Source organism: Cnephaeus nilssonii, assembly GCF_951640355.1.
Source record: "Cnephaeus nilssonii genome assembly, chromosome: 6".
NCBI lineage: Eukaryota > Metazoa > Chordata > Mammalia > Chiroptera > Vespertilionidae > Cnephaeus > Cnephaeus nilssonii.
The window spans coordinates 11,350,928-11,374,911 of record NC_137077.1 but is presented as its reverse complement, the minus strand read 5'-3'; the positions used below and the strand labels follow the sequence as shown (position 1 = coordinate 11,374,911).

The window sequence follows — 23,984 nt, the reverse complement described above, 5'->3', positions numbered from 1 at the left end:
ATGCCAAGTGTGCACGTAACCGGAGCTGGTCCAGAGCGCAGACGAGAGGTGTGGGCGGGAGGTGTCTGGCCTCGGTGTCCTCAGCCTGTGGAGGTGGCACGCTGAGCCCGGGAACAGATGGCATCGTCCAGGAGACAGGGAAGAGCAAGGATGAGGACTGCCCGTGACCGGCTCCTTAGGCCTGATGGAGGAAGAGAAGCCCACGCAGGTCCCGAGAGGGCGTGGCCAAGGACGCCCGAAGCAAACCAGACGCGTGAGGGCAGGTGGACGCCAAGGGAGGAAGTGGGCACCTGTAGTGAGCACAGCTGTGGGGCCCGGGGAGAGGAGGGCGGGAAGAGCTGATCTTGGAAACCTCTGATGACTTCAGCAGGAACCACTCCGATGGAGGGACTGAAGAGGGAAGAAAAGGAGACTCCTTGGGAAGTTTGCCTGTGGGTGGAGGCATGAGGTGGGGGGGCACTGGGCGGGGAGGGGGGGTTGTTGTTGTTGTTTTGTTGGATTTTTTGGAATGGGCAAGGGATGAACACATTCAAGACTGGACTGGATGGAGCCAGGAGAGATGAGATTGGGTCATTCTGGATGGTTCGGTCATTCGTTGGACAAATGATATTGGACACTTAGCTACAGGCTCGGGCAGGATAGCACAATGGCCCAGACCACAGCCTCTGGGATGTTTGAATCTTGATTCTGCCCCTGACTAGCTGAGTGACCTTGATCGAGTCCTTTAAACTCCTTGAGCCTCAATTTTCCCAGCTGTAAAATGAGACCAATAATATAACATACTTCACACCCTTGTGAGGGATAAATGAGTTAAAGCGTGAAAACAATAACACCAGCAAACCTTTAAGAAGCGCTTGTTATGTGCTTTGTGTTTACCGATTTCAGACAGGTGTGTAAATGCAGTCCCTGTCCTCCACAGGAGCCAGACACTGAAGTAGAAATAGTGATTTTTTTTAATGTATTTTTTTCTGGGATTTTTTTCTCTGTCTCCATTAGCCTCTATAATGTAGACATGAATGTATATTTTCAACAAATCTTTATCAGGTTCCTACTTCAGTGCACTAAGCACTTCAATTCTCACAAATAGCTCTGTGAGGGACTGATAGAGTCACCCCATTTACAGGTGAGGAACTGAGGCAATAAGAAGTCACTGAGCCTGAGTCACACAGCCAGACAGCCGGTTCCAGAGCCTGCCACTAGGCTTTCTTGCCCTCACTAATTCCAAGAAATCCAAGGGTAATAACGGGAAGTGAGGTAAGCGGTCCACAGCCAATGGATGCAGGAACAGACTGGGAAGTGGGAAGGAAGCAGGCCAGGAGGCTCCTAAGCAGGGCTCACCTGACCAGCGTGTATCCTTCCGAGGGTGAATCTGGAAGAATTAGAGGCCAGTGGAGATGCATTTACCCTGAAACCACCCAAAATACCCAATTGTCTCTTACTGACAAGCTAGACCCTTGGTGGTCTCCTAAGAGAGAATCTTGTTGTCCTTGAGTTCCAGGGCACCCATTCAAAGGACTCCAATGGAAAAAGAATCTTCCCAAAGTCACTGGGGGACCCCAGGGCTCTGACAGGGTTTCTAAAGCAGAACGAGGCATGCTCCGTGCAGCTGGGTGAGCCAGAAAGGGTTTTGCCTGCTGACTTCACTTTTTATCTTTGCCAAGGGGCACCCCGAGGCCACCACAGACTCTGCATCCAGCCATTTCTGGAAGGAATTTCCACCAAGAAGAAATAATGGGCTTTGCTGTAACAAAAGGCAGAGATGAGCAAACCACCAGTGTGTGGTGTTTGTAACTTTAATTGTTTCTTTGGGATTAAGCGTTCGCCCCAACAAGGGCAGGGGCAGACTGTAATGGTGGATTCCAAGCTGCTTGAGGTGGTTTGACACGCTGCCCACTCCGAGCACATGACCCTAAAAAATATTTTAAGGCATTTTCCCAATGCTGGATTGACTTAGAGAGATTTGGGTCCCCACAAAGGAAACTTCCCAGCTGCCCACACACTCCCATCCCTCATTCCCCTCCATCCCCACCTCTCCGCCAAGTCTGGTTTCTTCTTAACATGAGCTTATTTGGAGTTCTTGGCTAATTCATTCCAATTCTCTCCTGATAGGATCGCAGAACCTTAGAGCTAGAAGGGTCCATCAGGAAAAACTGGGCCAAACTCATTTTACAGAGCACAGCTAATTCCAATAGTCTGGACTGGAACCTGCAGCTTCGGGGACCAGTCCCTTCTCTGTCCTCTGCACTACACTGCCCTCTTCTGGTAATGGCTGGAAATTGCCTTTTGGGTCTGCATCTAGTTTCCAAGACTCTTGAAGCTCTGACACCTCCTGGGGGCAGACTTTTCTCTGCAGAGCGGCTCCAGGGAGGGAGGCTCTAGACTGAGTTTCTCTTTGCAAATCTCACTCCCTCTCTCATATAGTGCTGGCCAACCATAGGCAGCTTCATTTCACAAGCCTCACATTTTCTTTCTTTTTTTAACGTTTTTAAAAATATACTTTATTGATTTTTTACAGAGGAAGGGAGAGGTATAGAGAATCAGAAACATCGATGAGAGAGAAACATCAGCTGCCTCCTGCACACCCCCCACTGGGGATATGCCGGCAACTAAGGTACATGCCCCTGACCGGAATCGAACCTGGGACCTTTCAGTTCGCAGGCCGACGCTCTATCCACTGAGCCAAACAGGTTAGGGCTCTATTTTTTTTTTTTAACTTTGTAAATGTTTTTTTATTGATTTCAGAGAGAGGGAGAGGGAGAGAGGGATAGAAACATCAACAATGAGAGAGAATCATTGATCCACAGCCTTCTGCATGCCCCCTACTGTGTATAGAGCCTGCAACCTGGGCATGTGCCCTGATCTGGAATCGAACCGTGACCTCCTGGTTCGTAGGTCAACACTCAACCACTGAACCACATCAGCTGGGCAAGCCTCACATTTTCAATTCTCTGCCTTTCAGTCAATTTCTAAGTACTATGTACTGAGTACCTTACTGTGGGATGGCACTGTTCTAAGCACCTCAGGTGTCGTCTTTCTTTTAAGCTTCACACAACCCTCTGAAGTAGGTGCTATCATTAGCATCAACCCCACCTATCACGGGAAATGGGCACGGAGAACTTCAGTAGCTTTCCCTATGTCAGGCAGAAAGTGGTATGGTTGGGATTTGAATGCAAATAGTCTGCCTTCAGAACGCTATTTCTTAACCATTATATACAAAATAGAAGTATTATATACAAAATAGATGTACATAGAGTTGTATTCATGGACATGATGGCATGCCAATGTTATTGCTATGGAATGGGGAGTGTGATTTTATTTATTTATTTTTATTGGGCAGAGAACAGCCGTTAGAGACAGACACATGTGAGTCTGAATCATGGTCCTACCACTTACTGTGTGATCCCAGGACAAATTATAGAAACTTTCTTAGCTGCAGTGACTGATCAGCAAATCAGAGACAGCACAGCTGTTCTTACTCCCTAGGTCCACAGTGGTCAGCAAACTCATTAGTCAACAGAGCCAAATATCAACAGTACAACGATTGAAATTTCTTTTGAGAGCCAAATTTTTTAAACTTAAACTTCTTCTAACGCCACTTCTTCAAAATAGACTTGCCCAGGCCATGGTATTTTGTGGAAGAGCCACACTCAAGGGGCCAAAGAGCCGCATGTGGCTCACGAGCCGCAGTTTGCCGACCACGGCCCTAGGATAATCGTCAGGATTGAGATAAAAAATGTGTTCAGTCCTAGCTGGTTTGGCTCAGTGGACAGAGCATTGGCCTGCGGACTGAAGGGTCCCAGGTTCAATTTCGGTCAAGGGCTCTTGCCTGGGTTGTGGGCTTGATCCCCAGGAAGGGGCGTACAGGAGGCAACCAATCAATGATTCTCTCTCATCATTGATGTTTCTATTTCTTTCTCCCTCTCCCTTCCTCTCTGAAATCAATAAAAATATATATTTTTTAAAATGTGTTCAACTTGACGCATGACATAAAACACAGATACTCAGTTATGGGCTGCTGCTGCTATTTACACTAATGTCTAAGCATGCAACATTAGCTGCTCCAAGGCTCAGTGCCTGCCCTTCTGAACTGGCTGGACATGGGAAGGAGAAAGACCCTTGGGACTCTAAGCTTCTACAAACAAAAGATTCCTACTGGCAAAACCCTTAATGAATCATTATACATTTTCAGAAGGAGTTCATTAGGGGGAGAGTATACATATTACAAAGTGTTCGTGTCACATAAAAATGCACCCATGGGCCTTTTAAACAGTGATTGTCTTAGTGCATTTTAATGGTGCAACTGTGTGTACTCTTCTTCTAAAACACAATAGTGTTTTTTTTTTTTAAGGAAATTAATCCTGTAAGCCCCACTTTAGACACTAGATGGCACTAAATTCTCACTTCAAGCATCATCTCTGGTTCCTAAAGCCACCAGTCCTACTGATTGAGAGCTACTCCCCAGCTCAAATGTTTAAGCTACTCTAGATTTGCTACTGGTGATTCCAGGCATCTTCTGGAAATAAACAGACTTCAGATAAAGTTATACAAGATGTCATCCCAGCCTGGCAACTATGCCCAATAACAAATGGAACGAATTACTGGCCCCATCCCAACAAGAAAGAAAATATTTGAGCAGCCACTGTCTACCAGCCTCTGATGCAACTAGGAATCTAGCCTTGGTAAAGACAGAAGTCATCCCTGCCCCTCCCCCCCATCCCCCCAAGAGATTTGCCCACCTGCCCCCAGGGATTTGCCCACCCTCTCGACATTTTTCCCTCAGGCCTCCTGCTGCCCACAGGAAACTCCCAAAGAATTATATATGACTAGTAGCCCTGCGCACGAATCCACGCACCAGTAGCTCTCTGCGGGGCCTGGCCGCTCCGCACCCACTCCGTGCCCACTGTCCAGAGGCCCTCTGTGGCTGGGGTGGAATGCTTGCCTAGGACTGGGGGACTCCAGTGGGGCTGAGAGGACTGGGCACCGCCATCTTGTGGCTATGGGCGCTGCCATCTTTGTGACGGAATGACGGTTAATTTGCACATTACAAACCTTTTTATTAGATAGGATGATAAAGTCAAAGAAAGTTGGAACTAGAAGAAAACTTGGGAAACCATTTTATCACCCACCTCACTTTACAGATAGGAGGAGAGGCTGAGAGAGAAGATGAATTAATTATCAAGGCAACACAGGCAAGCAGACCAGCACCAGGCCCAGCTCCCTGCTCCCAGGTCCTTTTCCACCTGCCTGCTGTCCTTACAGCTCCAGCTGGAGACACCCTTCCTCCCTCCACCCCCCTTAGGGAGCAAACCAGGACCAACCATACCAGTGAATGAGAAAGAAAAGCTATGGTCCTGAGTTTCTAAGAGAGACTCCGTGGGACAGTGAGCATCTTAACACCAGGCAGCTACACCCAATTAGTAACAGGCATTTCAACAGAACATTACCCAGCATTTAAACACAGATAGGCCGCGGTTTCCTCATAGCCCATTGCCCAACAGGCATTGCTTGTGTGTGTTCATGACCAACATGCTCAGTTTGGCCAAGGTGCCACGCCCTTCCCACCCGGCATGCAGTTCCCTCCCTGCAGGAACTCGGCTGCCCTGATCCTTTGCTGCCTTGTGGGCAATTTGGGATCTTTGCTTAGGCCTGGGGTGCAGCCAAAACAAATAGTGGGGGAGAGAAGCAGGAACAAGGTCCTGTCTCCTTCACAGTTAGTGTCCTAGCTTGGAGGAGCAACTTCCTCTCCCTGAGACTCACTCTCCCCATCTGTAAAATCAGGGAGTTAGACTGCAGACCCTTCTCAACCTCAGCTCTCTCAGGCCTGCCACATGGCTTATTCAGCTATCATTATTATGAAAACTAATTAGTCATGTTCAAATATAGCACTTCATGAAGTATATGGAGGCCATTTGTTTTCTGACCTATGCTATTTTAAACAACAAAAGTGTGAGTTTTCCCCTATGTTGTTTCTTCTCCTTTAAAAAAAATTTTTTTTTAATTACAACATATTTCTAACATACCAAAAGGTTATCCAGGATGTGGGGAAATGGATAGACATGTGGTAAGTAAATACAGCAATCTGTCCATTGTGCTAAGTAATAGAGATATGAGTGCTCACAGGACAAGTCTTGCAATTTTTCTGTTTGAATAAATGTTGAGAGGAGAAAAAAGTATTAAGAGTAATAGCACAAATGCACAAGTAGCCCCCAAAGAAATCAAACCACCTGAATTTGGATATTCTGTCTCCTACTCATTTTTTGATACTTTCACTACAATTTATATATATAAAAGGCTAATATGCAAAGTGTCCCCTTGGGAGTTCAACTGGGAGACCGGGAGTTCGATTGCTTGCTATGATGTGCGCTGACCACCAGGGGGTAGCACAGAATGAAGGAAGGCCTAGGGACCCTACCCGTGCATGAATTTCATGCACCGGGCCTCTAGTAGATAATATTATTCTGCATGGTATCTTCATTTTACATGCAAGTTTTCTTACTATTTCCTTCAGCAACTTGTTTCTTTTCACTCAGCATTTCAGTGGAGGGATTCCTCTGCACTGATACCCAGCGTGATTCTGACTTATTCATTTTTATTTGTGTTTTGTGGTCCATTGTATGAACAAGTGGCAATGTAGTTACTGGTCAGGTTGCCAGAATTTTTAGGCGTTTCCAACTTTTTTAGTCATAAGCAGTGCTGCGATGCCCATTCTTTACATGGTGTCCCGTCACCTTGTATACGTCTAGCAGGTGGACAGGGCTGTGAGATCGTGTGTGGAAGAGTGTGGCCTCTGGAGCTTCAGGCACAGCTGGATCCAGGTGCTCATTAGGAGCCTGTCTCGTGCCATCTCTTGGCTTTGCTTTCTTCTGTGCTGGTGGCTTCATTCTCTGTAATGGCCCCTAGAGGTTCTGGGCTTATGTCCTGTCAGCTTGGCAGCCTCAGTGGACAGAGGGCACCCCTTTCTGGAAAGTCCAGCAGCAGTTAATGGTCCAGATTGGGACATGTCTTCATCTTGAACAAGTCAGACCAGGAGAAGGGAGTTTCTCATTGGCCAAACCTGGGTCATGTGCTCATCCCGATCAGTCTCATCAAAGCCAAATGGATCAAGAGTGATGAAGGGCTGGTTCTTTTCTTCTTCTTTTTTTCTTTTCTTTTTTTTTTTAAATATTTCTATTGATTTCAGAGAGGAAGGAAGAGGGGGAGAGAACGATAGAAACATCAATGATGTGAGAGAATCCTCCTGCATGCCCTCTTATTGGGGATTAAGCCTACAACCCGGGCATGTGCCCTGACCAGGAATCCAACCGTGACCTCCTGGTTCATAGGTTGATGCTCAACTACTGAGCCACGTCCGTCGGGCGAAGGGGTAGTTCTTTAAAGAAAAATAAAGAAGTGGTTACCACATTAGGGAGGACTAGATACTGGGAAGGCAACACAATGGCAACCACGGTCCCGGACCTCATCACTCCCCCCTGTATGCACCCCTCTACCGTGATTACAGTGTCCTGTGTCCTGTTCAGCTGGGACTCTCCAAGGAACGGAAACCTCCTCTCTCATCCCTACTCCCCACGCGGGTGCAGCTCAGTGCCCCACTCATGATAAACAGCTGCTGTGGAATCAACCCCTGACCGAGCACAGCCTGAGGAGGGGGAGGGGCAGCCATCCTGCTGCCTCTGTGCTTTTCACCTCCTCCCACTGTGGCCCCAGCCCCAGAGGCACCACAAGAATGCTCCCACCACACTGCTCGCCTTTCTCTCAGGGAGATGGAGACCCGGAATGCATCGTCCCGTTCACACATCTGCAGGTTCTCAGACACCTGGGTGCCGCATGTTTTCTCTAGGTGACCGGGGCAAGATTTATCAAGATAGAAATGTGTCCAGCCTCCTGGGAATATACTAAGAACGGCTATACATTTGAATAGGGTGGGTTTTGTGGTATATGAATTATATCCCAAGAAAGCTGTTGTTTTTCTTAAAGGACTACCAGGTCTCATAGGGTATGATCCCATGCGTTTGAAATTCAGAAATGGGCAAAAGTGGTCTATGGTGAGAGTGGTCAGAAGAGTGGTGACCCTGGGGGCTACCAGCTGTGGGCCATGGAAAGCCCCCGGAAGGCTGGGAATGCTGTTGCCGGAAGCCAGTTCCAGCATGTCATAATTGCAAGCGTTTCATCAAAAGGTTGATGGAACTTGGGGACTCCACAAGGGCTGAGTCACATAGGTTATCGCCTGTTGGAATGGCTAAAGGCATTTTCCCAAACCTGAAAAATATTTGAATAGATGATTGTTTGCTGCCAGACAGCTCAGGGCATCTTAAGCTACATGTTATTGCCTCCTACTGGCCAAACACCTGAACAGCCGTAGGCTATTCCCCAATCTGACAATGCTTCTATACAAAACCCTAGCCTTTGAAGTGTATATCTCCACCTTGCCTTAGGACAAATTGTGTTAATAAAAAGCAAGGGGTCCTGAGACAAGGAAAACTTAGCTCCTTTACCTAAAGCTCCTCTGACTCCCAATGCCTTTCAAAATTATCTTTTGTTTCTGGACTCTTACTTCAGTTACACATGGATCCTTTCTCCAGATTGCTGGACCCTTCTTAATGCTGGAACAAGAACCCTGGCATGCTGTGTCCTGATCTGGTGGTTAGTCCATGGTGAAGCATGTGTAGAGATTCATTAGCTGTGTACTTCAGGTGCATGGGCCTTAAAGCACGCAAATTATCTATAAGAATAAAAGCATAATATGCTAATTAGACCGGACAGCCGAACGACCTTTCGGACATCCGAAGCCTCTAGTATTTCAATAAAAAGTAAATCCCAAAAGTGTGAGGTAATTTTAAGTGAAGAAAAGAAGCCAGTTCTAGAGTCATTCCGACCACAGGTTTTTAACTTAGAAAACTGGGTTCTAATTGTGGCTCTACCACAGCCTTATCTGTGCCTGGTAAGTACTCGGCATGAGCTATTTAACCTCTCTGTGCCTCATTTCCTCCACCTGTAAAATGGAAATAATAATAGTATCTTCACTGTTGTGCCATTTTGAATGAGTTAATCCTTGCAAAACCCTTGGAACAGTGGTTGGCACATAGTAAGTGCTCAATAAGCATTAGTTCTTTCTCTCGTTACCGATGTAGGTCAAGCACGGTGTGATCTCTGTGGATAGAGAGATAAGAGACACAGCCCTATCACCCATGCAGTGCACCACCCAGTGGGAAGCCAGCAGCCCAGGAAGAGTGCCCATCCAGCCTGTGGTTCCAGGACGGGAACACGGAGCACTTGGAGTGGGAGGAGGAAGAATGTGCAAAGGCGCCTGGTGGTGGAGCAGGAGGTGCGTGAGGGATGGTTCAGTGGGTCCGTGCAGTTATGAGCAGAGTCCACGAAGATGAAGCTGGGTGGCAGGGAGAGAGCAGTCGGCAAGTCCCTTCTCAGCCCACCGTGGAGCTGGGGTTTTCCCCTGAAGCCAAAGGGGGACACTGAAGGATTTAATGGGTGACACAGGCAGGTCTCCTTTGAGAAAGACCACTCTCTGAATGGCAGACAAGGTAGAGACAAGGGAATGTGCCTGCACCTCAAGACATATACTGTAATTTGTACGTTTAGATCATATTTATTGCTGGTCTCCTCCCAGCTGGGCCATGTCGATGGAGAGAATGCTCTGAGATGCGGGATGGGGTGGCTGTGTCAGGGCCTCCCCCGGCGGGCGGGGGGGGCGGGGAGGGGAGGGCGAGGGGAGTGTGGAGAGGCAGGAAAACGGACAGGCAGAGAGAGGGGTGACTCCTGAGCTTCTGGCTCAAGGAGTGAAGGGGGCAGTGGTTTCCCTTACTCTGGGTGGGGGAGGGGAATGCTGCCTTTAGTTTGGAACCCTGTGAGAGGTCTGGTGAGGTGTGTGGCCAGATGTTACTAGAAAAACAGATCCGTATCTCAGAGGCATGCTTTGAGGAAGACATTGGGTAATTGCAAGTATTTAACCACTGGTAAAGCATGGGTGCCCATGCATTAGAATTAATGCTGGCCATGGTGCTGCACAGGGTCCTGGAGGCCCTCGCTGTGCCTGGGTGTTAACCTGTCAGTTGCTGGGCTGAGAGGAGGTCTAGAGGTCCCGAGGGAGGCACTCAGGTGGCTCAGGGTTACAGCTCTTTACCAAGCAGCACATTAGATTGAAATATGGTTACTTCTGGTATGGCTGCACATGGACGAGCCTGGAGCTCTTAACTCCATGCCCGATGTTGTGCTAAGCTAAACCATCTCCACCCATGACCTCATTCAAACCTCACAACCACCCTGTGAGGTATCATCACCACCATCCTCCTCCTCCTCCTCACCATCATCTCCATTCTGACAGGGGCAGTGGTAGAGCTGTCTTCTCACAAGTGTGCTGGTAATCTCACCTGGGAAATTTCACTGCAGCCTCTGATGCTGGTGCTGGATCACCTGCAATTTAATCAACATCTTCAATAGTTTGTGCACATTCCCTGTTCAAAAAGCAGGGCAGCTCTAGCCAGTTTGGCTCAGTGGATAGAGTGTCAGTCTGCGGACTGAAGGGTCCCAGGTTTGATTCCAGTCAAGGGCACATACCTCGGTTGCAGGCTCTTCCCTGGCCAGGCCCTGGTCAGGGCTCATGTAGGAGGCAACCAATCGATGTGTTTCTCTCACATCAATATTTCTCTTTCCCTCTCTCTAAAAATCAATGGAAAAATATCGTCGGGTGAGGATTCACACACACACACACACACACACACACACACACACACACACACACACAGCAGGGCAACCGTGTTTCCTGAAGGTTCCCCTCACTCATGGAGGCATTCCAAGAGACATCCCTCAGCCCTTTGCAACCTGTTCTAACCATCCCCAGCCCAGCCCTGGCAGAACTGGCCACTCCCTCCTCTGTACCCTACTGCACCTGGCTATGGCACCTGTAAATTCCGTATGACAACTACCGTCATCCCCACTGGAATGTAGGCCCTTGGAGGACAAGGAGCCTGTCACACACATCTTGCATTCATCGATGCTTAGCAAGCATCTGGCTATGGGCTCAATAAATGTTTGTTGAATGAGCAGATACATGAATGAGACTGAATTGTGATTATTATTTGGGGTAAGATGGAGCTCCAATTGCCCTACCATCAGGAATATGTAAATTCATAATGCATTCCTTTTATTTTCATCACTTGAATGTTCATTTCTCTGACCCTTGTAGATATTTTCTACTATATTAAATAGCGATCTATTAAACTACTAAAGTCTAGGATTATAGACTACAGACATGATGGAAGAGCAAGAAATGTGCCTGATGCAACCAACCAACCTGAGAAAGAACTCAATTTAACTTTCTCGGGAGCATAGTTTATGTTGCTCAACCCCTCCCCAAATGAGGGCAAAACTAGTTGTTATAGCATATACTTATCAACTCTCAGACTTTAAAATAAGAATGCAAATGACTTCTAACACCTATAAAGGGCCAGTCCTGATTGGCAAACTGCTTTGGGAACATCATGCTCAGAGGCGTGAGGCCTTAGAGATGATGCCTCTGGCACCTAGAATGATTGACGGAGGGAAGCTCAGAGATGAAGGCATGAAGCTACATATGCACTCAGGTCCTGGCCCACCTCTGCTCCCTTGGGTAAGGGGTTGGGGGGCGGGGAGGGGAGAGGAGCTCCTGCTGCTTCAGGCTCTGAGCCATGACAGCAGGTGCTCACAGGTCAGTGTGGCCCTGCACTGGTGTTGTTAGGTGAAGGATGCTGTCATGGTTTTGAGGGACTGGGTTCAAATCTTGACCCTGCCATTTCCTAGCTAATGATCTTGCATGTTGCTTCTCGGCCTGATGCCCTGTTAAATGGAAAATGATAATGCCCACCTCCAAGAAATATTAGCAGGAACAGAGACCTATGGAGTACTTAGCACAATGCTGGCACACAGGTACTCATAAACCCCTGTCTTAGCTAGGAGGTAGAGGCAACCTGGGAAGTAAAGGCAGCATGCCCAGGTTTGTACTGGGGTCGAAGGTTGCCAGATGGTCTGAGACCCTGGTTCTCACACCTGGCTGCACATTAGAATCGGCCGGCGTGCCTTTAAAATCCTACTGCCAGCCCTCTTTACACCCCCTTCATCCCAAACCCCTGAGGGCAGGCCCGGGCATTTTTAAAGCTTCCAGAAGATTCAAATAGCTAACAAGAGCCATGTCAATCGAAAGTTCCAGGCCTAAGAGTGAGGCCATCCTGGTTTCAGAATTGAAAAAAAGAGTCTGAAAACTGAAAACTTACCTTTCTAATCCTCAATGCTGCACATTAGTGAAAGACATCATAATTACTAAATTCTTTGAAAGCAACCACTCTGGGAAAGTAACAAAGCTCAAGTGTTTATTAAGAATTAAAAATACTGTAAATAAGCCATACAGTCCATTTCACAGTAAACTAAACAAACCTTTTTTTATCGTTTTCTTTGCTTTTTTCCTCTTTTTTGAAAGGCAAGACAGCCATTAAAGAGCAGTACAGCCCGAAGGGGAGGGAAACAGCACACAACTACAGAAAATGCACACTCCTCACTGAGGAGGGGCCAGCAGACCCCTCCCGGACACCGGGGAGAAATAAAAAGACGCGGCCTCCACTCCCCAGGGAGACAGCCCAGGCCTTTGTGGACAGCCCCCCTCACACGTTTCCTGAAAGAATCCAAGGACTCCCCTTGCAGGGATTATAAACCTATGCATTTTGGGGGGCACCCTACCAAGAGGTGGCACAGGTCGGCCACAGGGGACTCTGTGGGGTGTAGTGCCTTCACATTCAGAACCGTCTGGATTCTTTGCATAGTTACCTTTGAGATCAGGAGAGGACCCGGGAGAGGAAAGGGAGAGGAAAAAGACACCCTCACCACGGGAAGCCACAGTCCGCACCTGCTGCTTGTCGGCTGAAAAACGAGGGGCTCTCCCCCTCCCGATTCGGAGCTGACATTTATGAATTTTAACCAGTTTAAAGTGGAAGACAAAAAGTGAGTGACATCTCCCGAACACTTACTTCTTCCAGAAGTATAAAAAAAAAGGTAAAATGAATTTTCCTTAAAGACAATCAGAGAGAAAAATGCCCCTTCCCCCACTTTTTTCACTTTCAATCTGCCAGCCAGGCAGGCTTTTTTGAGGTTAGCGTTAATCTGCTTCTGTTAATCCTCAGGACAACCATCCCCGTTCTCTGACACCAGAGACATCCCTGCTGCCCGGCACCTCCGCCTGCCGGCCGCTGGGCCTTCAGGAAACCAAGCAGAAGCGGAACGCTTGAGAAACCAGTGGTGTGTGGGAAGGACTGTAAATAAATTAACCGGGCACAGAAATACAAAAATGCTGTGGTGTTCCAAGTGGTGTCCCCTGCTCTTTAAGAAGGGACAAGAACGTGAGGGGGAGGGGCGCACGGGAGAAAATAACACTTTTTTTTTCTTTTTTTTTTTTTGGTCATGAGAAATTGGGACTTTCAACCGCACCCTGCAAACACAATCCATTTAGACTTTTTCATGAATTTTTTCGACTTGCACAAACAACCTGTCCAGGTCATTCCTCAGGTCATCGAGCAGACCCTTGGCTGATTCCAGGTTGTTCTCGTTGGTTTCGATTTTCACTGAGTAGGCCACCAAGCTGTCCACGGCAGTCCTGAGCATCTTCAAGTCCGACTCCACTTGGCTGACGGAGGACTTGAGGTGGTCCAGAGAAGACAGTCTGTCCAGGAAGTCCTCTGGCGGCAAGCGGGCCGCCGGGGCCTGGTCCTGGCCCAGCAGCGTGTGGACTTGCTCCTGAACCTTCTGGAGCGTGTCCACGGTGCTGGGGAGCTCGCCCACGCTTCTCTTCAGCTCCTCCACGTCGCTGTAGAGCGAGAGCTGGGCCTCCCCCAGGCTCCTCACGGTGCTGGCCAGGCCGCCCTTGTCCGCCTCCTCCGAGGAGTCCAGGCCGGCCAGGCGCTGCTGCAGGGCGGCCAGGCGCTGCTCGCACTCCTCGCTCTTGGCCAGCAGGGACTCCAGGCTCTCGCTCTGCCGCGCCGAGGCCATCTGCACGGCCTGGACTCCGTCTTCCACGGTCTGCAGCCGGGCGTCCAAGCCCTGACTCTTCCTCTGGAGCGCGTCCAGGGCATCGGAGTGTTTGAAAACCCCATCTTCTTCCGGCTCCAGGGACTGGGCCTTCAGCTGGCGCAGCTCCTCCGCGAGTCTCCTGACCTCCTCGGGGAGGCGGGAGGTGGCCTCCTCCGACCGGAGGACCTTCTCCGTGAGGGCCTGCAACGTCAGGTGCTCCGAATCGGCCGCCTCCTTGAACTTCTGCTGCTCCTGTTTGAGGCTCACCAGCTCTTTGACCTCGGTGTAGACATCCGACTCCATGGTCTGAAGGGTGCTTCTCAGGGCCTCCAGGTCCTTTTCTTTGGACTTCAGAGAGGTCTGTATGTCCTTCACGACTTCCTTCAAGGCTTTTAACTCCTGCTTGTCCCCCTCCGAGTGTTCCAGAGAGGCAACCTTCGCCTTCACGTCGTTGATCTCCTTCTGGCTCCTCTTCTGGACCTCAGTGAAGATGGCGATGTTGTCGTTGATGGACTTGGTGAGCTCTGTCAGCCTCTCCTCCACCGTGTTCTCGAGGGACGTGAAGTCCCGCTCCCGGGCATCCTTCACCACGTGGATGCCGTCCGAGAGGTCCTTGAGAATCTCGTTCTGGAGCTTCTGCAGAACTTCGCTGATCCGGTTGATCTCGCTCTCCCCTTGCTTCATGACTTTCTCCGCGAGCTCTTGCTTATGTTGGAAGGTTCTCAAGAAGGACTCAAAAGTCCCCAACGTGGCTTGCAGAGACTGCACCTGTAACCAAAGTCCAGATGTTAATTGCTAAGAAGAGCTGATGAGTGTTAGGCGACACAACTTATTTCTTTTTGTCTGCCCAGCTTCCAAGTCCCACCTCTTCTAGAATGACACCCCAATTTTCCTTTGGAGAACCATCCTTCCACATACAATCTATGTGGTTTGGGGGACCAACCTAAGGGTCCCCCCCCAAGTGTTCCAGGGATGGTTTATAACACAGGCTTAGCCAATCAGCATTCTCCATCCACCCCCCCCTCCCTCAAAATGGAGCCACAGTGATTAGCCCAGGGATGGGCATATGGCCTAAAGCAGGCCAACAAGTCAATTCCAGAACTTCCTTTAAACCTACTCAGAAAGAAAGCCACTTTCTCCTGGAGACTGCTAGCTGCAGAATGAGGGAGCCCGGAGCTGAGCTACGCAGACTAGCACAGGAAGAATGCGGGTCTAAGAATCAAGCCAGCATAGAGGGAAGCAGAAGTGAGAAACACGATAACAAGATCAAGGTCTGAAGATACAATCTGAATTCCCGGATGCAGCTATACCTGAAGGAATCTCTCCCCACCCACTGCTCTTTGAGCCAAGTTTCTAGCTTTTGCAAGAGAAAGAGTCTCACAACTTTTCATAGAAAAATAGCTGAGGCACGTGGGAGACACTGGGCTGGGAGGCAAGAGACAAGGCCCGGGTCTCTGTCACCACTTTTAGCTGTGTGGCCCTGCACAAGTCATCGTCCTTACCTGCAAAATGTGAGCGGTGGACCAGATGATCCTTTAGCATTCTCTGGCTTAGTGAACACATTATGATCCCGGGAGTTTGCCATTACACATTCATTTTAAATAAATTCTACCCTAAACAAGGTCTGACCTCGGAACTACCCCAGGGAGCTGGTTTAATGTACTGAGAGGCTGACAGATGATGATTAATGGCCCGGGCTTTATCCGAATGTGGTACACGGGGCCACATAGAATGCTTTCTTACACACATACAACAGGAAAAAGAGCCTGAATCTATCAAGTCTCTAACTTTTTGTGAATTGGTTAATCACCAATTCACAAAAATACATACTAGTGAGAAATATGCCAGGAGGAAGCAATCAGCCAAATCCACAAAGTGGAAAATTCCACAGGACAAATAACCAGGATCTTCAACAAGTAAGTGGCATTTTAAATGGCATTTTAAAAGGGAGAAAGACAGGAGACTATTGCAGGTTAAAAGAAATGTAAGGCTTATCAATCAAATGTAATGTGCAGACATAAATGGATCCTGATTCAAACAAACCAACTGTAAGAGAGACATTTTTTAGAGAATTGGGGAAATCTCATTATGAACTGGGTATCAGAAGATAATAAAGAATATCTGTTAACTTCGTTAGGTATAATAGACTGTGTTTTGTCGAAAGAAACAAGGAAAAAAAAGAGAAGAAACTCTTATCTGTTAGAAATAAATCCTAAAAATACTTGGGGTGTGTCAGTCAGGGATTAATTTTGTAATTAGTTCCTAGTTCACTATCCACAGGTCTGTCAGGGCCACACGGGCCCTTCAGAGGGCCTAGAACCAACTGGCAACATTTTCTGAAGCCCTGCACCCACTTGTGCCGCTGAATCTTCTGGGTCAGGGCAGACCAGCTTCTCTGCCCAGGCTGAGACCACTCAGAAGACCGGGGCCATTTTCCAACACTGGGAGCCAACAGAAACCAGGCGGGCACCCAACAGCGCAGTGGAGCAGAGTGCTTCAGCATCAAACTGAGGGGAGAAGGGGTGGCAATGGAATGAAACAATAGAAAAAAATGATAATTACTGAAACTGGGATTCATTATATTGGTCTCTGTTTATGCTTCAACATTCCCGTGATAAGAGGTTAAAAAATAAAATAGTGTGGGCTCCAGAACCAGACTGCCTACGTTCATAGCCCAGCTTGGACACTTCCTGTGTGCTTGTGGGCAAGTAACTGAACCTGGGGTCAGGGCACCCCAGGACCTTCCGCTCCACCACTCAGGATCTGTGCGTGACCTGTTTCCTCAGCTGCAGCATGGAAACAAAAATAGTACCCGATTCAGGCTTGTTTTGTGAGTTAACCTATGTAAAGTGCTTCAATTGTGCCTAACACATAGTGAATGACCAACAATTGGTAAATGGCATCTTCATTATTGTTTAAACTTTCTTTTGAAGTAGCTCAGAAGCCTGGAGATTCCTAGACCATCCTTAGCCCAATGCCAAAGGGAAAACACTACAGGAATGGGAACCTGGGCTCTAGTTCCAGCCCCACCAATAACAAGCGCTGTGGGCACAAATAAGTCACACTCGCTTCCCAAGTCCCAAGCTCCTTGTCTATTAACAAACAGGTTTCTCAAGTCCCTTCTGGCTTCTACCAGTCTGTGATTTTAAGATAAATTAGACTAAGGTTCTCAGGGACTCTAGGATATTAGACAATTTTCCTGCCCAACCAAATATAACCTGAATCATTAAGGACAGTGGAGAGAACTCACCTCTAAAACTAGGTTATGTAATCACAGTACTTGCCTGTTCTAAGCATAGCACTCAGAATAGAGGTGTGAGAGCAGCACCTGCAACATGCACGTGTTCGCCAATGTTTTCTGAATGAATCAAAGAATAAATGAATTCACAGAGCAAAATCTAATGAGGACCAAGCTGGTCCATTTCCTCTCCGATCCCTGAATGTCACTCTGGGCTGGCTCTTTACAGATGGCTGGGAAGGGGACTAGATCCGAAATTATGAATGAAACCAAACAAACCAACCCTCAACATTATGGAAAGAACATAGAAAGTGTGCCCCCCCCCCCCCACGGGGTACTGATGTTGTTGGTTGTTCATTTTTACATGCAAAAACCCTTATTATAATTAACTAGTGGCCCAGTGCACGAATTTGTGCACATTGAAAGGAAATTAATTAGAAGAAATATTTTAATATCACTATTTGCCCTTTCTCTATAATAGAAGTGTCAACCAAATTCACAATCGACAATGACAGATGGAAACAACATGTGTGCAATTGGCACCAGCGAGAGTTTTATATGTATTGCGCATGCAACTTAGCCTTTTATAGATATAAAATAAACTTGCTTAATTAGACCTGCTTTCTGATGTAGCTAAACTTTTTCCAGCCCAGTGAAGCACCCCAACTTCTCTTTCAGGTAATTGTCAGCAATACAGCAGTAAATATCAACACGAAGCAGATTATTATTGTAGATCACGCAGGGAGAACAAAGGGTAAAATATTTACCTGCAGCAGTGTTTGACTATATTCTGCACAGTGAGAAAACCAGAAGTCATTTTCAAGGTCCACCATTTCTTACTTCTTTTCAGTTGGGTCAAGTTTCTAAATGTTCTAAATCTCCATTTTTCGGTTAATGAAAAGAAAATAGGATTCCACTGAGTCTCCTATCTACCTACTCCAGGACTTCTGTGAGGATCAAATGAGATGAGGCATGGGAAAACGCTTCACAGACATTTGGTTAAAGTGTGATATGTTTCCACCTGGCTATAAAGCAAGTCGTGTTCCTGGGCTGAAGAAACTGCAAGGAGGCTAGTCATCACTAGGGAGAGGAAGCCAGGTGTTGCTACGTGACATCATTACCCAGACAGACACTTGGCATATTAGCCTTTGTATATATAGATATGCAAAGAATGCATCTGTTCCCCCAATATATGCAGAGTGCCACTAAGTGATGGGTACTGGACAAGACGTCAAAGATAAAGTAACAGCTAAGACAGGATCCCTGCCCTCAAGGAGCTCACAGCCGGGGAAGGGGGATAGTGGTGACTGTCATTCAGTAGAGTGCTTACTGTATACAAAGTACTTCTCATTCCATCCTCATAATAATCTCATGAGTTGGTGGCTCCCATTGATCATTTTACAAGTGAGGAGCCAGAGAAGAGGTAGAGCTGAGGATCAAAATCCCTGAAGGTGGGACTTCAGAGCCCGAGCTCTTAACCTCTATGCAGTACGCTTGGGCAGAGGTGTGTTCAAGTGCACCGAGTGCCTGGAGGTGCTGCCTAACCCTGAAGCCGACTCCTGGTCAAAATGGGAAAACAAAGAAATACGACCAGAGAACTCACTCTTCTACAAATAACAAGTGGTCTCATTAAACCACCTCCACCCACTAGGCCTAAGCTGACTCCTTCAACCACTTGAGGCCACCCTGGATCTGCCAGGGCACCCCAGGACCTTCAGCTCCACCACTCAGGGTCTGTGTGTAACCCTGAACCAGTGACAACCGCTCTAGGCTCAGCTGGCCCCTCTGTGAACTAATAAATGACACATGCCTCCGAGGGTGGCTGGGAAGCACTTGAGAGAATGCCCGGTGTTAATATGTGAATTCTAATTATGAAAAACACTGTAGGTATAATACTACGAATAATAATAGTGAATACTAATTATGAATAATAACACTGTCCATACATGTCCCTGCTGAGATCCAAACCTCAGCCCCAACCAAGCCTCATATAGAGTTATAAAAAGGTTTCAAACTTAGGTTGTCAGAGGACCCACTACTCAATCCAAAATAACTTACTTACTGTCTACCCAGTTGCACACAGAAGGGACCACACACTGTGGCAAATCCTAATACTGTTCTGGGCGTGTTCTGAGTTACAAGTCAACGGAGTAAGCATAAATTGAGCACTACTGCGTACCAGGCAAGGCATAGAAAGGTAACAAAATGAACAGATGAGTGGTTAAGAGTGTTCTGGGATACCCAGCCAGCGTGGCTCAGTGGTTGAGTGTCGACCTATGAACCAGGAGGTCATGGTTCTATTCCTGGTCAGGGCACATGCCTGGGTTGAGGGCTTGATCCCCAGTGTGGGGTGTGCAGGAGGCAGCTGATCAATGATTCTCTCTCATCATTGATGTTTCTATCTCTCCCTCTCCCTTCCTCTCTGAATTCAATAAAAATGTATTTTTTTTTTAACGTGTTCTAGCCCTACCTGGTTTGGCTCAGTGGATAGAGCGCCGGCCTGTGGACTGAAAGGTCCTGGGTTTGATTCCAATCAAAGGCACATGCCCGGGTTTCGGGCTCAATCCCCAGTAGGGGGTGTGCAGGAGGCAGCCGATCAATGATTCCCTCTCATCATTGATGTTTCTCTCTCTCTCCCTCTCCCTTCCTCTCTGAAATCAATTAAAAATATATATATATTTTTTAAAAGTGCCTGGGAGACAACTGTGATTTGAACCCTAGCCCTGCCATTTACTAGCTGTGTAGCTATGCAAAGTTACTTGTGTCTCACTTTTCTCATCTGCAAAGGGGGATCACAGTACAGCTGACCCTTGAGCAATGTAGGAGTCAGTGGTGCCAACACCCCTGCAGTCGAAAATCCACATACACCTTTTGACTCCCCAAAACCTAACTACTAATAGCCTGTTGACCAGAAGCTTTATCATTAACATAGTCGATTAACACATATTTTGCATGCATTCTATATATAATATATTGTATTCTTACAATAAGTTAAGCTAGAGAATATAAAATATTAAGAAAAGCATACAGTACTGTATGTATATATCAAAAAATCCACATATAAGTGGACCTGTGCAGTTCAAACTCATGTTGTTCAGGGTCAATTGTACTTACCCCTTGGGGGTTGTCGTTAAAGAAATGAGTGCACAATAAATACGATGCATTAAATAATAGCTTGATTGTGCTACTAAATTAGTATATAAAGAAAGGTCACTAAATAGTGATCACTATTTCAATACTTTACAGATGGGTGGATTCTTAAAAATCTAGATGGGACCCTCCTCTCAATGTGTAGATGGGAAAACTGCACCCCAGAAAGGAAAGGAATCCACACAGCAGTGCCGAGAAGGCGTGGGAACCAGAAAAGAGGGAATAAGAGGGACAGGGAGGAAGTGAAGAAAGCCCAATTTCTTCAACCTAGATTCATGGCCTCCCCCATGTGGGCCCCAATTTCAATCACCCCTCTCACAGCTTCCCATTAGCCACCTGCTGTCCCTCAAACACGCTCAAGATTGTCCCCTGCCTGTGTGTTCTTCATGCCGTTTCTCAACAGTTACTAGATCTCCACTGAGCCTACCCTGACCACCAGGATACAGGCCTAGGCCAACTCCACACCCTCTCTCTTCTGGACAGTTCCCCCGTTTCCCCTGATACAAACCTACTTTATGTGCAGCTTCACAAATGGTTCGTGTCTTTTCCGCTTCATATCCTCCACGGGGCCTACGTGAAGCCATATGACTATCAGACTTCAATAAATATTGTGATTGATTAGTAAGTGCGTGGATGATAAGGACGAAAATGGGAGCCTAGTGATTACACTCCAACAGCATTTCTATTTTTTAAGAATGATTTAAGATTCAGGAGAGGCAAAGCAGCACTGCCTACTTGATTCAAAAAAAGTCACCTCCCCTGGCCTGCAGCACTGAGCAGACTGACTCATTCCAGTTGCTCTGCCGGTCTTAGGGGGAAATTCCCAGTCCTGCATACTCCACCAAAGTGGAGAGGAACTTGGCAGGCCAGGCAGCATGCTGGGAAAAGGAGGCAGCAGTTTCCAGCCTCATTAAGTGGTGCCGGGATTTTTTTATTTCAATCAGGCAACCAACTTTCATTGAGCAATGACATTGGTGGAGGTCGGCGGAGGAATGAGATTTGAGGTTATTGCACTTGGTGTGGGAAAACACACACAGAGAAGGATGGAAGCTAAGCAACTCTGGGTTAAAAAATCTGGGTCCATCCGCACACCTGAAATAGGCCCCTGCGAAGCCTGAAGTGGGCACTGGACTGGACATTCTCATGCAGCCCGCCACTCACTAGCTGGGGGTCTTGATCCATTCACTTCATCTCTCTAACCCTCAGTGTTCTGGTCTGAAAAAATGCAGTCAAAACTGCCAGACCCACCTCCCTCCCAGGGTTGCTGCGAGGATTAGATTACAAGTGAGTAAGCCTTCTAAACACCACCTGAGCGGCATTATTCACCAATAATAATGACCTACGAACTTGGCCTTTCCTCTCCTCCCCAGCTGGAGTGTGCTGCTTCAAAGGCCCACCTGGGCACATGGGTCCAATCAAGGACAACGGGGCCCAAAGATACGATAGATTTCCCTTGAACTTCGTAAATGAATAAGACTCCCAGGTCCTCCTCTATGAAACACTGGCTCAGATGTCCCCCGCTGGGAGAGCCGAGGTACTTGCGGCCTTGCCAGAAGCTTCCAGGGATGCGCTGGCTTCCCTTCCAACCTCCTCTCCAGACAGCTCTGCCCATTCAGCGGTTCCTAATCCAAACAGAACGGGCTCCCCCGCGCCGGCCCGCCTGCCTCCTTCCAGGTCACCGCTCCCGTCCAGTGACAGGCCTGGGCCCACCCTCGCGGCGGCGGTCCATCCCTCGGGGCCCATTCCTCCGCAGCCATTAACAAAGGGGGTCAGGGGACCAGCCCGGGGAGCCCGGAGGCCGGATGGGGGGCCGGCTCCGGCCACGGGTCTGGGGCAGGGCGAGGGGTCCGGCTGTGGGGGGCGGGGGCCGGGGGGTACCCACCTTCTGCTCGACGCCCTGCAAGCCCTGCCCGAGCTCCTCCCGCTGCCGGCAGAAGTCCTGGTGGCTGCTCCGGACCTCCTGGACCTCCTCCAGGACGTGGTGGACACACCAGCCCGAGAAGGCGGCCGCGGCCACCAGGACGAGGTAGAAGAGCCAGTTGAGCGCCCGGCCCAGCCTGCGCGAGCAGGACGCCGAGGACGAGGCGGCGGAGGCAGAGGCGGCGGCGGCGGCGGCGGAGGAGGACTTGCCGCCGCGGTGGCCCTTGCCGTGCGTCTGGCTCTGCGGCGGCTGCGGCGGGTGCTGCTGCGGGTGCGGCGCGGGCGGCGGCGGCTGCTGCGGCGCCGGCGGCGGCTTCTTCGCCACGTCATCCGCGCCGCCCGACGGGTGGGCGCCCTTCTCCGAGGGGCTCGCGGCGCCGTGGCCGCCCTTGGAGCCCCTTTGTTTGGCCGAGGGCATGGCGAGCGCGGCGGCGGCGGCGGCGGCGGGGCCGCGGGCTGCGAGGCGAGCGAGCGGGAGACGCGCGGCCCGGGAAACTTGCGCGGCTCCCCCGGGGCTGGGCGAGCGGCACGCGGCGCGGCTGGCGTCGGAGCGGCCGAGAGAGCGGCGGGCGGCGGGCGGCGAGGAAGGAGGCCGGCGGGGAGGAGGGAGGAGGGGGAGGAGGGGGCCTGCCTCCGCCGCGCGCGCCGACCCCGCCTCCCGGGAAGGAAGGCCGGGAGCCGGAGAGGGGGTGGGGGTGGGGGGAGCCTGCCACGCACGCGGGCGGCGCGGCCCCTCCCCTGCCGCCACGACCCCAAAGGGGAGGGCCACGGGGGGGCCCCCCCGCGGGTCTGTGGGGGGCGGAGCGGGGTCTCGGACGGCGGAGGTGGGGGTGGGGAGGGGGATGGCGGTGCCCGATCGAGGTCTACGGGGGCCGAGGGGTGCGGGCTGGCCGAACGGGACTACGGGGCCGGGGCAGGCGGCTGAAATGGGGGAGAGGTGGGAGGGCGGCCGGGCGGGGTCTGCGGAGCCGGGGGCCGGCGGCCGAGGTGGCCCAAGGGAGGGAGGGGGCCAAGGACTGGGTGGACCGGTGCTGAGGCTGGCGACTGAGCGGGGGCCACGGGGGCCTCGGGGATAGGCGGCCGAGGTGGGGGTGGCCAGGCCGGGCGGGTCGGAGGGAGGAGAGTTGGGGATGCCACGGTGCAGAGGGCCAAGGGCGCGCCCCCCTCCCTTCTCGACCTGTGCGGAGAGAGGAAACGAAGGAGGGCGCCCCAGAAACCCTGCCCCTGGGAGTAGGAGTAAGGGGGCGGGAACAGACCCCCCCCCCCATTCCTTCCCGCTGGGAGTTGGGGCATCCCCTCCCCCCCGCCTCCGGTCCCCACATGCCATCCTCCAAGCCCGCCGCGGGGCCAGGCCCGGTCTCTTTCCCCGGGTTTGAAGGCGGAGGCTGGAAGAGCTGTCCCTGAAAGCCAGTCAACCCGGAGGCGGGAGTGGGACAGTTAGCGAAGATTCTCGGACTGTGTGAAGTCTGTTCCTGGAAACACACACACGTATTGAGTGTCCCCTTAGCCCAGTCAGTCCACTGTCAACGCCGTTTACTATTTTTTTCTGAAGCCCGATCAACTGCGTTTTTTTCGGGGGGGCGGGGGGCGGGGGAAAGGGGGTCCCACCGTCTGTCCAGAGCCCTACTAGCGC

The 23,984-nt window shown here is 49.8% G+C and overlaps 1 protein-coding gene across 1 annotated transcript; it reads right to left on the bottom strand.

Moving 5' to 3' along the window:
* Window positions 1-12,339: 12,339 nt before the first annotated feature.
* CKAP4 (cytoskeleton associated protein 4) lies at window positions 12,340-22,970 on the bottom strand. Its single transcript, XM_079773578.1, has 2 exons — window positions 22,314-22,970; window positions 12,340-14,811 (listed from the first exon to the last, which is right to left on the bottom strand). Exons 1-2 carry the CDS (start codon window positions 22,767-22,769, stop codon window positions 13,483-13,485), a joined length of 1,785 nt encoding a protein of 594 aa, XP_079629704.1. The 5' UTR covers window positions 22,770-22,970; the 3' UTR covers window positions 12,340-13,482.
* Window positions 22,971-23,984: the final 1,014 nt, after the last annotated feature.

Coding starts and splice junctions, on each gene's coding strand:
- CKAP4 (XM_079773578.1), bottom strand. CDS start 22,769: ATGCCCTCGGCCAAACAAAGGGGCTCCAAGGGCGGCCACGGCGCCGCG. Junction 14,812..22,313: donor TGCAGGGCGTCGAGCAGAAG/GTGGGTACCCCC, acceptor CTTTGGTTACAG/GTGCAGTCTCTGCAAGCCAC.